The 18,567-nt window shown below is 34.8% G+C and overlaps 1 protein-coding gene across 1 annotated transcript in view; it reads right to left on the bottom strand.

Annotated features, from left to right (window-relative positions):
- kif26ba (kinesin family member 26Ba) overlaps positions 1–18,567 on the bottom strand; it is a 211,619-nt gene that overhangs the window by 103,483 nt on the left and 89,569 nt on the right. Inside the window, exon 4 of the mRNA XM_087289703.1 lies at positions 6,737–6,891. Coding sequence (XP_087145829.1) covers positions 6,737–6,891 — 155 coding nt within the window. The remainder of the gene's footprint in view (positions 1–6,736; positions 6,892–18,567) is intronic.

Below are 18,567 nucleotides of genomic sequence, written 5' to 3'. Positions count from 1 at the left end.
TGAAGTTTTCATGTTCTCCTCTTGTTCTTGTGGGTTTCTTCCTGGTGCTCTGGTTTCACCCACAAGTCCTAAAAACATGAGGTATAGGTGAATTGGGTAAGCTAAACTGTCCGTAGTGTAAGTGTGTGAATGTTTCCCAGTGATGGATTGCAGCTGGAAGGGCATCTGCTGCATAAAAAATATGCTGGATAAGTTGACGGTTCATTCCGCTGTGGTGACCCCGATTAATAAAGGGACTAAGCCGAAAAAAAAAATGAATGAATTCCTCATAAAATGTTAAAATAAATCATTTGAATAAGAAATTTCTTGGTTAATGCATGGCCTTCCGGCTGCAACCCATCAGTGGAAAGCACCTATACACTCTCATTCACACACATACACTACGGACAATTTAGCTTATGCAATTCACCTGTACCACGTTTTTGGACTTGTGAGGCAATTGTGCTACCCACTGCGCCACCGCACTGCCCATAACATTACTCTTAAGGAATAAGTCACATAAGTAAATAAAAAAACATTGATTTATTTATTTATTTATTTAAAATGGTAATTAAATAATACATATACTATTCATCTGAACCCACAGACAAATAGAGTGCTAATTGTTTTTATATATATATGATATAGACATATACACATTTTTAAATTCATGTTATAAATATGTACTATTATTATTATTATTATTATTTTCCCCAATCAATAAAGTTACAAATATGTACTGTACAGTGCTCAGCATAATTAGCTACACCCTAGTTCAAAAATAAATATTTTTATCCATTTTTAGCCGATATAGGCAATGTATTTTGGTGCATTTAAACAAAACTGATTTATTAAACAGATATATGTATTAAAATAAAATTTAAGTCACAAAACATTTTTAGAAATTGAAAGATAATGCAATTAAATTCAAGCAAAATATTGCAAAAAAAAAATTACAACCTACAAAATTTCAACTAAATTTTTCTTATTTTTGCATCTCTTCATTTTTCCTCTTTTCTAAATTTGCATTTAATATTTTTCAATAACATATAAATTTGGCTGTACTAGTTTTTTGACCATTATCGTAAGCTTTTTTGTTAGATAAGCTCCAGATTTGGCTTCAGCACTGACTAATCTAATGTATACGCACAAATATAATATTGTATAGCTTCCTATTAAAAAATATGAATTTAAAAGAGATTTGTGAGGGGTGTACTTATATATGCTGAGCACTGTACATGTTGAAATATATTGGTTATAACTTTATATATGCATTAAAAATATATGTTTATGTAATAAATATGTCTATACAGTGTGTCTATATGATCTTTGTTCACTTTTTTCTTTATTTGACATTTTTGACATCAACAGGCTTACTTTTAAAAGTCAGCTACTCTTCTATTTATGTATCATAGATTAGTTGTATATAAGGTATTGCATCAAGTTGAGAAGATCTGATTTACTGATCTACTGTACTGTACTGTACATCCACTCAGTCTGTCGTCCGCCAGTTTGATATGATACCAGTAAATCACACTGGAAGCCTCTTAACCTCTCTGTGATCTGAACATTAAAGAAATATTTACAGTGTCTGAGCGATACATCTACAGTAGGATCCCTCATATAGGGATTAAGAGCAAACAAGCAGTAAAACAATTCATTCTGCAGTTGAAGCTAAATGTCATGGATCATAATCGTTTATGCCTCATGTAAAACAAAGAACCGCATTTCAGAAACAAATGGTTGCAGTTATGATGAGAGATGTAAAGCAAAACAAGGAGAGACTTAAACCTTTTCTAACATAAAATATCCTCATGAATATTAACTATGATATTAGCATTCGAGCAGGTTATTAATCATGTTCACTGGAGTACTGACAGTGACTAAATTGGATGCCATCATCGACAAGTTTATTTGTGATACATCTACAAATATAATCTAGTACTCAAAGTATAAGAGAAAATATTTAAAAGTTATTTTGCTTTCCTAACCCCCTAATAAATGTGTGCCTAAAGGGGCATTTCATACCAGAAATCAAGGACGTGTGACATAATATATGGTGACAAAAGACATGGTGCATTGCTCCAGTTTATATTTTTCTAGATTTGAACATGCTTCAAAACATTTGGGACAATATAAGTGCATATACGTCAGCCAAATAAACAATTTAATTTAATTATGTTTATTTATTTATTTATTTATTTATTTAAGTTTTATTGAGATATTCATTGCATTTCATTGCACTGCACAGCATTACAGCAAATATTACAACATCTCAACTAAAAAAAAAAAAAATTAAATATCACACACATAAAAAAAACAATAGTAAAAATAAAATAGAATAATTAAGTAATTCGCATAAACCCCTAAAACCCACCCCACCCCTTGGACTAAAGCTTATGCAGTACTGTTGGTGTGACCTTCACCATCTGGGTTTTTAACCTACGCTTTCAAGATAGAGGAGAAGAGGAGACTAAATCTTGTCAAACTTTTTTAATTTCTTTGCCATAAGACATGTGGTCCTTTCCAAATGTGCTAATTTAGTTAATTCTTCCCCCCAAGATCTAAATGATGAGTATTCTGTTGATTTCCAAAACCTTAAGGCCACAATACCACAATAATAATTGCCACAATAAGGCTGTACGACAACAGTTAATAATGTTCATTTCATTTATTTATTGTAGATATTTATTAAAAATAATATTAATTTATTCTAAAAACAACATTGTGTGAGTGGCTTCAGCTGTGAGAGTGCAATCAGTGTGGATCTGGAACCGGTTGTGTGTGTGTGTGTGGCATGACTGGGTGTTGTAGTCCATAACATGGCAGATATGTAGTTCAATGAGTGTGAATGTTTGCGTGTGAATGTTTACCAGCGACGTCTGGTGGTTGTTCGCTGGTGAACATGACAGGTGAATTGGGTATGTCTAAATTGAACGTAGTGTGAATGAGTGAGTGTGGATGTTTCCCAGTGATGGGTTGCAGCTGGAAAGGTGTCCGCTGCATAAAACATATGCTGGATAAGTTGGTGGTTCATTCCGCTGTGATGACCCCTGAATAATAAAGGGACTTAGCCGAAAAGAAAATGAATTAATTTTGAATATTTTACTGAAAGAATCTCTCACGTTTTCCTTCTCTTTTTCCATCTCTTTTTTTTTCTTTTCACACTACAGTATGTGAGCTTTACCGCAGTACTTCATCCTTTCATTTTATTAACCATTGGTCTGCCTTCTGGCGTCTAAGCACTGGGCACAAAGCAGAATATAAAGGAAAGGATGATAAAATCATGATCTCACCACCACCACCGTAGCCCTCCAATACAAAACAATTGATGAAATCCAGCTGCTGTAAAAGCTCTGATTTATTAGAGGCTCTCACGAAAACTAGGGGTTTCACAAGAGCCATTCGTCTCTCTCGCTATCTTCCAGCATTCTCCTCCTCTCCTCCAGCTCTGATAAAAACCCCATGATCTATATCCTCAGCGGCTCCCAAAGCCCCACTGGGCGACAAAGACCAGAGCACAATCACTTGATCGTTTTCCCATAGTACAGTATGACATAATGCGTGCTCCACACAATAGCAGAAAATAGACGCTAGATTTGATGATTCTTTACAAGCAGACAAGCTATGGGAAGAAACTCAGAGCATCTCATATGACACCATTAATGTGACAACACCTGCCTGTGCCTGTGCATTTGTGATAGGATGTTTGCATGTGTGAGAAATGTCTTGTTGACAACGGACAGCTGTGATGATGAGTGCGAGTGAAGGATTGGACACGAGAGGACATGCAAACACTCTCAGCGTTTGACCCACAGTTCCTCTACTCCCCCTCTGTGACTGTGAAATGACAGACAGAGGTTTTTTATGCAGGGCGTCAGGCTCATCAGATATTCAGATCAGCCTTGTGAAATGCTAAAGAAGCTCAGCTTGCTCAAGGGAGGCTGTCATTTCTTGAGATTGCTGTTTTAAAGGAGGGCGGACTCATTCAAGCTTATACAATTCGATAAATTTAGCTTGTGTACTTGAATCATATTTTTTTTATCTTATTTACCAACGTGTGGTCAAACTAGCACGCTCAGAATGAATCACACTCATGATTTTATTGGTTGGTTGGATACATACCTGCCAACACTTTCCACAGACTCTCCTGCATTTTAGACCCATCTCCCGCCACCCTCCTGTTTTGTTATTTCTCCTGGAAAACTTCTGTAATTTCAATCACCCCCCTACTTCAGCATTTTGATTTTGGTACGCCAACATTGGTATAGGATCCGATCACAGCGGCAGTCAGAAACAAGCTTCATAGTAGTCATTAACACCACAGTACACAGCTTCCCGGCTCTCAACAGTGTTATTCAGCCACTTCACCCTCGAACCAAAGCCCCCCCAGTCTCCCGAATTTTCAGGGACAAATGTTGGCAGGTATGGTTGGATATTTTTATACTTTTTTTTCTAGAAATAATATTATAATCATAAAATATGTTTTAAAATTAAAATATAATACAGTTAAATTCAAGTATAATATTGCAAAAAAATTGACAACCTATGAAATTTCCACTTAATTTTCTCATCTTTTTGCTTCTCTTGATATTATATATATATATATATATATATATATATATATATATATATATATATATATATATATATATATATATATATATATATATATATATATATATTATTATTATTATTATTGTTGTTGTTATTAGCCCCCCTTTTGAATTTTTTTTCTCTTTTAAATATTTCCCAAAATATTATTAACCGAGCAAAGACATTTTTTACAGTATGTCTGATAATATTTTTTTCTTCAGGAGAAGGTCTTATTTGTTTTATTTCGGTTAGAATAAAAGCAGTTTTTAATTTTCTAAAACTTATTTTAAGGTCAAAATTATTACCCCTATAAGCAAATTTCTTTTTTGATAGTCTACAGAACAAGCCATCGTTATACAATAACTTCCCTAATTACCCTAACCTGCCTAGTTAACCTAATAAACCTGGTTAAGCCTTTATATATATATATATATATATATATATATATATATATATATATATATATATATATATATATATGAAATCCAATTATTAACTTATATGCCATATATGTAATTTGCATTCATTGACATGTGTAAGATTTCTACGTGGGATTGCATTGTTCTATTTCATTGGACAACAGCATATTATTAAAGAGACAGTTTGCTCACCATTTACTCACCATTAACATTTTTTACAAATATCTAATTTTATATTAATAAAATGCTATGTACATCAATGGCTATTGGTTTTTAAGATTCTTCAACAGAAGAAACTATGGATTCAGAAATCAATGAACTGTTAATCTATGTTTGCAACCACATGCACGCCTTTCTTTATAGAGTTAAAACTGTACAATTTTTTACAGAAAGAGATACATTTTAATCAAGTAGTGTTATTTTGTTAGCTGTTGTTTATGACAGTTTGGAAATAAAACTTTGTTGAGTGGCGCTAAAATTCTAATTTTTAAAGAAACAACGTACGATGCAATCCTGGATTAACATCTATGTTCATTATGGAACATCATTTTTGTTCAAAAATACCCATACCCATTCCCTAACCCTAAACCCAACCATAACTGTAAATTATCTCCAAAATCAGAGGTGAGTAAGTTGAATATCAATCATGCAGAAGTGCATAAAACTGTAAGCCTAAACTTAACATAAAATGTAAACAGATCTCTTAATTCTGATTGGCTGATATGATTGTTGATCCAGGTTCAACATAAATGTTAATCCAGGAACATGACCTACTTGTTGAAATCAGGTTGCGATCATTTACTTCAAACTTTTATGATTTTATGTCATCTGCCAAACAAAATAATGATATATTTTGGCAAAGGCTGGAAACCTGTAACCACTGACTTCCATAGTATTTGTTTTCCTACTAAGGAAGTCAATGGTTACAGATATTCAGCTTTTCAAAACATCTAATGTTTATCTAGAGTAAATAGTGAGTACATTTTAGCCAAGTTTTTGGATGAGCTATCCCTTTAAGTTTGTTATGTTTTGCAAATGTCAATATGTATACAAATCAAGCACTCTGGGAAAAGCGTGTTGAGATCATAATCTGAGCTAAAATAAATGCTTTGTGGCCAGAACCACCATTCATCTGCACGTCTGCCAAGACTACAATCAGGCAAGCTGGTTTTCATTATATCACAAAAGTGCAAAAGAAATGCAACGTCCAGATTTTCACAATTTTCATCAGATATACACTGAGAGTAAACATGGGTGTTAAAAACAATGTGCAAAACAGCCAATGGCTATTTTCATATGCAGACAATGTTCTCAGTGAGACATTTTATCTCTGTAGTGGCTCTTATTGTTCCAGATAAGTAAGGGTTTGATTAGGAAATGCATCACTTGCTCTAGTTTACCCACGGAATGTTTTTCTTCTTGAGGGAATTTTTCTCTTAAGATCAATTTTTGTCCAGGTATTGAGGCAGTAATTCACCTTTATTCACGCATTTGCATTGACTTTGCATGTCATTTCTTTACGCTAATTAACTCAATATTTGATGTAAATAAAAAAAATCCAGTGAGTAAACTAGAATGAGTGACGCAGTGCTCCACATAAATCTGTGTGTACTGTATATACACAGACTTTGCAAGTAATTTAGTGAGTTGGTGTGAACAGTATCTTGAAATCTATTGTGGCACAGAATTAAAACCAAACACAGCCAGCCTACCTAAGCAAGCAGAATAGTAAGGTCATTTACCTGGCAAAGAAGGACGCAGCAGCGGAGGTGCCACTGGAGGGCGCTGTGGTGGCCGGGGCAGGAGCAGGTGTGGCAGTGGGACGGTCTGCATTGTAGCGGTTCAGCGCGGCTTCATTGAGACCCTCCCGGTTGCCCTCGGACACCATCTGAGAGATCTGTATGCAAGCAAACATGGGTGTTAAAAACAATGTGCAAAACAGCCAACGGCTACTTAGAGATAATGAAATGCAGGTGATGTTCTCAGTGAGGCATTTTATTTCCCTAGTTGCTCTTATTTTTCCAGATAAATATGGGTGTATGTGGATATTTTTAGTATAAGTGAGGATATGATTAACTGAAGAGGATTGTTTTTGTTTCCTTTGGTCATTTCTTTTAATAATTGAACTTTCCTCCATGTATTTACTTTGTAAAATGCTGTCTGAATGCAGATCTGTGGATGTCCTCTTGTAATTAATCAATGGCTTAGAATTTAAAGCTGTTTATCAAATTCCTTGTAGGTAACCATTTTTTCAGAGGTAACAAGAGGTAACTATCAGCAGAGACCAATGCATTTTTATCTGTTTATTTAAAAAGCACTGTAGTGGACATGACTTTATTTGTTTTTGATATCAGTATATAGAAATATCATAAACGCATGCAATTCCTCTTCACTTGCAGCAACTTCGTGATGCTATCATGTCAATATGGACCAAAATCTCTAATATTTCCAGTACCTTGTTGAATCTATGACACAAAGGATTAAGACAGCTATGAAGGCAAAAAGGAGTCCAACCAGGTACAAGTATGGTGTACCTAATAAAGTGGCCGGTGAGAATGTTTTTCATAGTTTTCAGGTAGCTTTGCCATACCTGTCAACATTGGGATGTGAAAATAAGGGATATGCCCATCATAATAAGGGATTCCCCCGACCCTCTTTAAAAAAATCCCCAAATTACTAAATATGCTCATTTGGAGCAGTTTCGTTGTAAGTAAACAGTTAAATGGTCAGTAATATGTTTTATTAATATTATTATTAAACCAAAAAATTTTACAAATTAAATTAATAGCTATTATAAGAAATAGAATCAAATTTCATCTTCACTGTATAACGTACACATTCTGATTAAAAAGCAACAAATTAATGATTTATCTAAATTTTTTTCATTTGATTACATTCAATAACAGGTGTCACTTTAAAAATGCACACATCTAACATTGAAATGAAAGCATTTGATTGCTTTCCTAACTGTTTATGCTCATTTAGGATGAAATTACTTGTTTGAAAAAAAAACCCAAGATCAACATTTTTAGATATTAATATTATTAATCAAGTTTATATGTCTGCTCAAACATGCACCCAAAACCCAGACATTTGCTCCGCTTCAAATCACGAGTACAGAATCCGTTTGGGAAACAGCGTCTATTTATCACTTTGAAACACGTCAGCTGACAGTCTTAAACCTCCAACGTTATATGACTGTTTTGAGGAATGCATATGAAGGGGAGACGACACTTGTATTAAAAAGGAAGGGAATTGCGCCATTTTTATGTTTATTTTAAAGTGTTTTAGTGCCTAAACAAAGCGAAAGCACAGAACAGACTCACATTTGAGAGCCTAGGGCGTCCCCTGGAGGTTCGGCGGTATGGGTTGCGTATGGGAGGCTCGACTCTCGACGGTCCATGCGCAGAGCGCAAAACGCAGGGCGCAAACGCTTTCAGGGCGTGTCACAACGGATTTTTGCTAATTTACGGACGGGAAAATGCGCTTTGCACCAAGGCGCATGGCCTAAAAGAGTTGAGTTTATTTTCTTAATGAGTTATAGGTGTGTTTTGACTTTTGAGAATAAACCAATTAGAGTCTCATCTCCCATTCCCTTTAAGACCCAGCTGCGCGCGCCAAGAGCGCATCCGCTATTTACAGGACGCAAAGTAAGTCTAAGTGGAAAGAATGAGCATTTCACAAGCAAAAAGTTTACAGTTAACAGTTTTTTAACAGAAAACTGTATAACAGAGCATCTACTGCGTGAGAATGAGAGATAATGGATCCCTTTCACTTTCGCTCTTGGATAGGGAAACCTTTACGCACAGACATCAATTAGTCTATAAATAATTAATTTTGTTTGTTAAGCGCAAATATTTGTTTCAAAATTATTTCTAAATTCAGTTCTAATTTCTAGCAAACGAATAAATGAATAATAATTACCAAGTGTGGTGAAAATACTGAGTTATTTCCAAATACACCTGCCATGCCCCATATGGTCTAAAACCTGACAGGTGGGCAAATCTAAGCTTGTTTTTAATAAAACAAATATAAATATGGATATAATAAATAATACTGCTAATAATAATAACATTATACAAAAGCAAATTGTTATGAATGAACTAAAAAAGCCTCCCGAGATGAAGAAGACATAAAAGCAGTGATTTTTCATATTTATATAGGCTAGAAAATAATATGTTTTGTAATATTTTAATCCTTTATATTTATATTCTATATCTATTCTTATTATATCCTATATATATCCTTAATATTTATTTATTTTTTTTCTTATGTAAAGATATTTGCCTATTGCTCTCTTGTGCGTATTAAGCAGTGCGTAAGTGAGGCGCAACTCTCCGCTGGAGTTTAGACTGGGTTAGTTTTGGTCTAATGAAAAATCTATTATAGTTTCTCAAAATAGCAACAGTCCGCCTCAGATCACCTTCCTTTTTAGACCAAAACGCCTATGGGCGCACAAATGAGCGCTAATGCATTTGCTATTTAAACAGCGTAGCGCAACGCCTCAAAACCACTCTTGCGCCAAGCTTAAACCACCAAAAGACTATTGGGCCGGGTCTTGCGCCACACTGCGCTGGGTGTATGATAGGGCCCCTAATGTTTATTTGCTACCCTTTCAGAGAAAGACTGAAAATACGGGAGAAAAACGGGAAAATTGCTTTACGGGATCATATCAAAAGACCTGTAAAACATGGGAGAATCCCGGGAAAAACAGGAGGGTTGACAGGTTTGAGCTTTGCAGGTAGTGTTTTTGAATTGTCTTGGAGATGTTGGCGCAATCTTCCAGGAGGACTTTAATACAAAAGTCAATGCAAATGTGGGATTGTATGCAAATTTTTATAAGTGACAAAAGTAACTTGCCTGATATGCATCTACCATTTTAAAACCCCAAATTCAACTTGTGCTGAATAACCATTTGAGGTGAAATTCTGGGTTCACACCAATCAAGTCACTTGCTCTAGTTTCCTCATGGAATGTTTTCCTCTTGGAGCAATTATTTGTTCAAGTATTTGTGTGGGATTGATTCACCTTTATTCATGCATTTGCATTGACTTTGTATGTCATTTACTAACGCAAATTAATTCCCCGTTTGGTGTGAATAAAAAACTCCAGCAGATAAACTAGTGTGAGTGATGCAGTGCTCCACGTGAATCCAGCATTAGACTTTTGGAAAGTAATGTATATACAGGACACAAAACAATTCTATTTGTGTCTGAAGTATGGCAATGGCACACAGACGTCTCTGGAAAGCGTCCCAGGTCACGCAGAGGCAGTGAGTAAGTTTAGCACAGATTCTTACAGGCCTTCAGATAAACAAGTCAAGCTTAGACGTGAGTCATGAGAAACAGGCTGATAATTGCTCCGTGAAGGGCCCACGGCACGGCTGGCTTTCTTAAACAAGCATTCAGCCAGACCCACTCGGGGAGATTTGGAAATAATCCGGACACCCTCCCCTGCCCCAGCTGTAAATAGATGGCGAGGGCACTGCTGTTGCTGTGGGACGGGGTCTGTCGTTTCGGCCCAAATAAGGACACGCGGGTCCCTGAGGAGGACGAGCCCTGCTGTACAGTGAACCAGCAGACCTTTCTGTGTTTACCCAGAATGCCTCACAAATGCAGGAAAGTATCACCCAGATAAGCTTTAGAAGGACAGTGAGTGAACCCAGATCTGTGCATAATAGCTAAAAATGGATGACATTTTACATGCGGCACATGGCGGTTCTGCCATATTTATCATTTTTGTATGATTTTTTTCAATTCCACTAAAATATGTTTGTTTGATTTTTGATGGGTTTTGCTTCGCTAAGGGAGATGTCACAGCTATAATTTTATGGAATGTAAACATAACATAATAATTTTTTTTTTATTTTGCATGATTTTGAAATAGGGCAAGGCAGTGGCGCCGTAGGTAGTGCTGTCGCCTCACAGCAAGAAGGTCGCTGGGTCGCTGGTTCGAGCCTCGGGTCAGTTGGTGTTTCTGTGTGGAGTTTGCATGTTCTCCCTGCGTTCTCGTGGGTTTCCTCCGGGTGCTCCGGTTTCCCCCACAGTCCAAAGACATGCGGTACAGGTGAATTGGGTAGGCTAAATTGTCCGTAGTGTATGAGTGTGTGAGTGAATGTGTGTGTGGATGTTTCCCAGAGATGGGTTGCGGCTGGAAGGGCATCCACTGCGTAAAAACTTGATGGATAAGTTGGCGGTTCATTCCTCTGTGGTGACCCCGGATTATTAATGGGACTAAGGCGACAAGAAAATTAATGAATGAATGAAAAATTTTGAAATTACAGCTTGATTTGAAATGATAGACATTAAACACATTCTGCAAAAAAATTAAATTTACCTATATTTTTCATAATTTTCCAGTTTATTTATTTTATAGACATATTATTATAAGTTTTGACATTACAATACAATTTACTACATTTACTATGTAATTTACTGGATTATTAGATTATATTATTTATTTAATTATTATATTATTTATAATTACATATGTTTAATTTGATATAACCATCTATCCATATACCCACCCACCCATCTCTCATTCTATCAGTCTGTATCTATCCATCCATCCATCCATTATTCATCCATCCATCATTATTTCAATCCTTCCATCCACCCAAACACAATTCCACCCACCCACCCACTTACCCATCCATCCATCCATCCATCCATGCATCTATCTATCTATCTATCTATCTATCTATCTATCTATCTATCTATCTATCTATCTATCTATCTATCTATCTATCTATCTATCTATCTATCTATCTATCTATCTTTTTCTATTCATCCATCTAACCAACCATCCATTCACCCACCCATCTGTTGTTTTATCAGACTGTGTCTATCCATTCATCCATCATTCACCATTCCATCCATCCATCCATCCATCCATCCATCTATCCTTCCATCCGTCATTATATCATTATATATGTCTGCCTGTCTGTCTATTCGTCTAACCATCCATCTATAAATCTGTCGTTCTATCAGTCTGTATCCATCCATCCATCCATTCATCCATGTATCCATCCATCCATTCATCCATTTATCCATCCATCATTATATCAAACCATATCTATCTATCTATCTATCTATCTATCTATCTATCTATCTATCTATCTATCTATCTATCTATCTATCTATCTATCTTTTTCTATTCATCTATCTAACCAACCATCCATTCACCCACCCATCTGTTGTTTTATCAGACTGTCTATCCATTCATCCATCATTCATCATTCCATCCATCCATCCATCCATCCATCCATCCATCCATCCATCTATCCTTCCATCCGTCATTATATCATTATATATGTCTGCCTGTCTGTCTATTCGTCTAACCATCCATCTATAAATCTGTCGTTCTATCAGTCTGTATCCATCCATGCATCCATTCATCCATGTATCCATCCATCCATTCATCCATTTATCCATCCATCATTATATCAAACCATATCTATCTATCTATCTATCTATCTATCTATCTATCTATCTATCTATCTATCTATCTATCTATCTATCTATCTATCTATCTATCTATCTATCTATCTATCTATCTTTTTCTATTCATCTATCTAACCAACCATCCATTCACCCACCCATCTGTTGTTTTATCAGACTGTCTATCCATTCATCCATCATTCATCATTCCATCCATCCATCCATCCATCCATCCATCCATTTATCCTTCCATCCGTCATTATATCATTATATATGTCTGCCTGTCTGTCTATTCGTCTAACCATCCATCTATAAATCTGTCGTTCTATCAGTCTGTATCCATCCATCCATCCATTCATCCATTTATCCATCCATCCATTCATCCATTTATCCATCCATCCATCCATCCATCCATCCATCCATCCATCATTATATCAAACCATATTTATCTATCTATCTATCTATCTATCTATCTATCTATCTATCTATCGTCTGTCCATCCGTCCGTCCGTCCGTCTGTCCGTCTGTCTGTCTGTCTGTCTGTCTGTCTATCTATCTATCAATCTATCTATCCATCTATTGTCTGTCTGTCTGTCTGTCTGTCCGTCCGTCCGTCCGTTTATCCGTCCGTCCATCCATCCATCCATCCATCCATCCATCCATCCATCCATCCATCCATCCATCCATCCATCCATCCATCCATCCGTTTATCTATCTAGAAACAGAAAACTATCTAGAAAAGAACACATAAATAAAATGTCAGTATTTGAAAACCATTCTAATTATGTTTTGTTTGTCATAATCATGCCTGTTTATGTGTGTGAGGAAAAAAAAAACGTGCATAGCTTTTCTCAGCAAATTTGCAAACAGGCTGACGAGTGCCAACAGTGACTTTCACACCTCACAGAAAGAGAGAGTCTAAACTGAGCCAGAGTCTGGTGGTGTCTTCACAGACTCTTGTGTGTTATTTCTGTCTGGCTTCAGGTATGATGATGGCACTTCTTTAAATACTCTGTGATAGCACATGACTGACAGGTATATTTAGCTGCGTCTGTATTCATTACGGTTCTGCATGGCTACACTGGTGTGGGCAGGCATTCATGATTTACAGTAGGTGTGTTTGCACTTGACAACTGCAGTAGCTCTGGGAGGAAAATGTATGGAATGATGTCATGGGAATAACCGCAGTCCATTAATAAACCTGATAACGAGCAGCTAATAATGGATACAGTATTGACCCTCTGCCAACAAACACTCAGTAATACGGATTTATGCAACAATGGTCATCATAAACAGCATTATCCTACTCCATCAAGCAGCAGAATGGGTCAATGATGTGCGGTCTGTCTATCTATCATTTCAACCACTAATCTCTCCTTATATCCATCTATTTATCTATCCTTCGGTCCATCCATCCATCCATCTATCCATCCATCCATCCATCCATCCATCCATCCATTCATTCATTCATTCATTCATTCATTCATTCATTCATTTTTTTATCTGTCAATCTATCTATCTATCTATCTATCTATCTATCTATCTATCTATCTATCTATCTATCCATTCATTTATCTATTCATCCATCAAACCATTTATACATCTGTCGTTTTATCAGTCTATATCTATCCATCCATCCATTCAGCCATCATTCATCTATCTATCTATCTATCTATCTATCTATCTATCTATCTATCTATCTATCTATCTATCTATCTATCTATCTATCTATCTATCTATCTATCTATCTATCTATCTATCTATGTCTGTTAATTTGTTTGTTTATTCACCAATCTGTAAACAAATTCATCCGTTTGTTCTGTTGTCCATCTGAACATCCATTCATCTATTGAAAGATTGATTCATTCATCCATCTATTCATTCATTCATTATTTTGTCTATCTTTCCATCCATCCATCCATCCATCCATTCGTTCATTCGTTCGTTCATTCATTCATTCATTCATCCATTCATTCATTCATTCATTCATTATTTTGTCTATCTTTCCATCCATCCATTTATTTATTCATTCATTTGTCTGTAAGCCCATTCATCTATCCATCCAACCAACCATCTGTCCATTTATTCATTCATTCATCTGTCTGTCAGTGTGTTTGTTAATTTGTTATTTCTTTTGTTCATTTGTAAGTTTGTTCATTCATTTGTTCAATCATTCATTCGCTCATCTGTCTGTTCGTTAATCTGTTCATTTACCAATTTGTTCATTAATCCATCTGTTTGTCTATCCATTTGTCTATCCGTCCTGCTATTAATAGATTAATTTATTCATTCACTCTTTCACCCATCTGTCCATCTATGTATTCATTCATCTGTGCATTCAGCTGTCCATCTATCTATCTGTCTGTTTATTTATCTGTTCATCATCAATTTGTCCATCAATCCATCTGTGTTTCTATCCATTTGTCCATCCGTCCATCTATTAATATATTGATTCTTTCACTCATTCATTCATCTGTCCATCCATCCATCCATGTATTCATTCATTTATTTATACATCTGTCCATCGATCTATCTTATCTGTTCATTCACCAATTTGTCTATTATTCCATCTACTCATTCATTCGTTCGTTCGTTCGTTCGTTCGTTCATTCGTTCGTTCATTCATTCATTCATTCATTCATTCATTCATTTATTCATTCATTCATTCATTCATTCATTCATTCATTCATTCATTCATCTGTCCATCTATCTATCTATCTATCTATCTATCTATCTATCTATCTATCTATCTATCTATCGATTGATTCAGTCACCCATTCATCCATCTGTACATCTATTCATTCATTCATATGTCCTTCTATCTATTTGTCTTTTCATATATCTGTTTATTCAACAATATGTCAATCAATTCATTTGTTTGTCAATCCATTTGTCATCCATCTATCTATTAATAGATTGATTCATTCACTCATTCGTCCATCTGCCCATCCGTCCATCTATTAATTTATTCATTCATTTATTCATCCCTCCATCCACCCATATATCTATCTATCCACACATCCATCCATCTATCAGTTCATCCATCCGTCCATCTATTATCTAAATATAAAAAAGCTTTTATCCCTCATTAATAAAAGGATTAGGCTGCTTTTTTTATTTCAGCACGAAGCTAAATCCCACTCATTTGGTACAGACTTGTCAAGCGATGATCTGATGATATTATAATCATAATCTAATTTTGATCAGACAAATCTGTCTCCCCAGGCCAAACCAGGACAATCATAAACACTAAAAAATGAGTATTTTGAAATCCTAATCATGAGCAAATTAACATATATACTGTAAGCCTATTAAGTGTTCAGAAACAGTGTGAACTACACCAGTAAGCAAAGGGAAGTCAACCATAACAAGGTAATTTACATGTGATAAAGCTGCGGGAGCAAAAACAACCTCTTTAATTTTATAGTACAGAACGTGCATCCTGAGAATGCAATGTAAGTGTTCAATGTGGATTTAAAAAATACTTCAGTGAATCTTTAAAGAATGTTTGTTTTCCATGTGCTAAATGGCAATTCTATCCTCATGGCGGCATTGAAACGACCCAGCCCTGCTCAATGCCAGTCAGACCACTTGGGAACCCATGGCTGATATGCCATCTGTTGTGCAGGAATGAGAAGAAGGAGCATTAAATACCAGCAGTGCCAACAGCACAGATTGGACCTCTCTGCCCATCCTCCATTCATCTCTCCTTCTATTCTCCTCCCTCATTTACTTCTCCTCTCACTCTCTCTCTCTCTCAACTGTCTCAGAGAAGCTTTTTGTCCAAATATAATGTCTCTATATCCTTGTCCAACTGGTTGACATTGACTTTGACCTTCATAATCGTTTTGCAAGCAGCATATGGCTTTATTAAGCTAAATTAAAAGTTGCAGTATTACTGATATCAGCGAGATTAGGTTATTCAGAGATCAACAGATAGTCAGCCACAATGCATGTCTTCTGTCCAAGTTCTTAAATAACATATGGTGATAGAGTTTTCTTCCAGGTTTTTTTTTTCTTTTTTAAATGAACAAAAGGTACATGCTTATTAATATGCTTGGTATTTGCTATTACCTTGGGCTATGTGATAGTGAGATGTTTGATCTCAAAAATAAAAAATATTATTACAATTATTTTAAAAAGTGGTTTATTAAAAATTATAAATAAAATTAAATGAAATAATAAAAAAATGTATAAAATAAAATCATAAAAAAAAATAAAAAAAATATTACCAAAAATTATACAAAAAGTTTAATTAAATAAAAAAAATAAAATCGAATAAAATAATAATTATAAAAATAATAGAAAATAATAAAAAACTAATAAAAAATAAAACAAAATAATAAATAAATAAACAATATAAAATATAATAAAATAATAATAAATAAATAATAATAAATTAAATTAAATTAAAAAAAATAATAATATTAATAAATAAAATACAATAAAATAAAAATAATAAAAAATAAAATAACATAAAATATTTAAAAAATTATAATAAATAAAATACAATAAAATAAAAAAATAATAATAAATAAATAATAACAAATCAAATTACATTAATTAATGAAAAAATAATAATAATAAATTAAATAAAAAATGAGATAAAATAAATAATAAAATTGGTGATTTTTAAAATAAAGATATCTAATATTTATAATATCTAATATTATTACCTGTTTTATTAAAAAATCTAAATTTTCTATTTTTTCCCAAACATGCAACTTTTTTAGTGAAGAATAATAATTTCACAGTAATTGAAAATGAAAATAATTTCACAGTGTATCACAGTAAAATAATAACAATAATAATTATAATAATTATTATTAATATATAATGTTATTATTGTTATTGTTGTTGTTGTTATTATTATTGCATGCGAAGCTAATTAAAAAAGATAGTTATTTAGTAAGAATGATGCATATTTACTGGTGATTTAAATAATTTTAAGTTATGAGATGATGAATGTGATACATAATTTCTCTGTATGTTATAAAACTGCAACAACTAGGGAGCGAAATCTTAATATTGCAGGGAAAATATCATTCTAGTGATTTATTCAAGCATATTAGAATGCCGTGAGCACAATTATAGCAACTTCACCATAGATGACAGATTGCCAAGTACGTCCTTGGGCATGTGTGAAATCAATATCCAGTGCTTGTAATTTTATGGATGTCTTATTTCATGTGTTTCAACAGCAAGCCGGCCCTCGCCATGTGACCGCACCAGCTCAGGGTTTACAGGGGACCGGAGCCAGGAGCAGGTGTGATGGATGAGGAAGGTAAAGAACATTCCTGAGAATAAAAATTTCCTGATTCAGCAGAAATACCCAGGAGAGGATAGGAGAGATCTAAAAGAAGCCCATGAGTGGAGGTTTCCTTCCAGCCCATTCCCCAGCGGCCCCCTTCACACCCACGAGAAGACACTTCCTCATTCATCATAATTAAAGCCGGAATACACTGCACTGCTGGGATATACTCCGTCCCTGGTTATGTTAACTACTATTCTTCACCATCCCTTGAGCTCTCACTATATTTGTGTGTGACAGTTTTCTCTCTCTAAGTGATTCACTTCTCTGTGTGGATGGGATGGAAAACAGGACATGCAGATCTGGATAGGGACAGTAGAGTGGAAATGGGCGGAAAGAAATAAAACCATGGGATACGCTCTAAATGATGACAGGGCTATAGTGAAAAGTAAAGTAAGTAGCTGAGTATAGTTGGTGTGAAGGTGAATTATGCACATGCAGCTATCTTTCTACCACATCTTTCAATCTATTACTTTATCCGTCCGTCCATCCATCCATATATCCCTCCATCTATCCATCCATCCTTCCAATTGTCTAGCTAAACATCTGTCTGTTTATTCATCCACTCATCCATCCACCCATAGTCATATTTCCATTCATCCATTTTTCATCCCATCTCTCCATGCATTCTTTTTTTTATCCATCTACCCACCCATCAATTTTCTCATCACTCATTTGTACATCCATCCATCTATTTACTATTTATCCATTTATTAGTCCATCCATTTTCATCCATCCAATCATCCGATTGTCTAATACATCTATCTATTTATTCATCCACTCATCCATCCACCCATAGTCAATATGACTATTAATCTATTTT

This window comes from Danio rerio, chromosome 17, assembly GCF_052040795.2.
Source record: "Danio rerio strain M-AB ecotype USA chromosome 17, GRCz13ab, whole genome shotgun sequence".
Taxonomy (NCBI): domain Eukaryota; kingdom Metazoa; phylum Chordata; class Actinopteri; order Cypriniformes; family Danionidae; genus Danio; species Danio rerio.
This window is presented reverse-complemented; position numbering and strand designations above follow the sequence as displayed.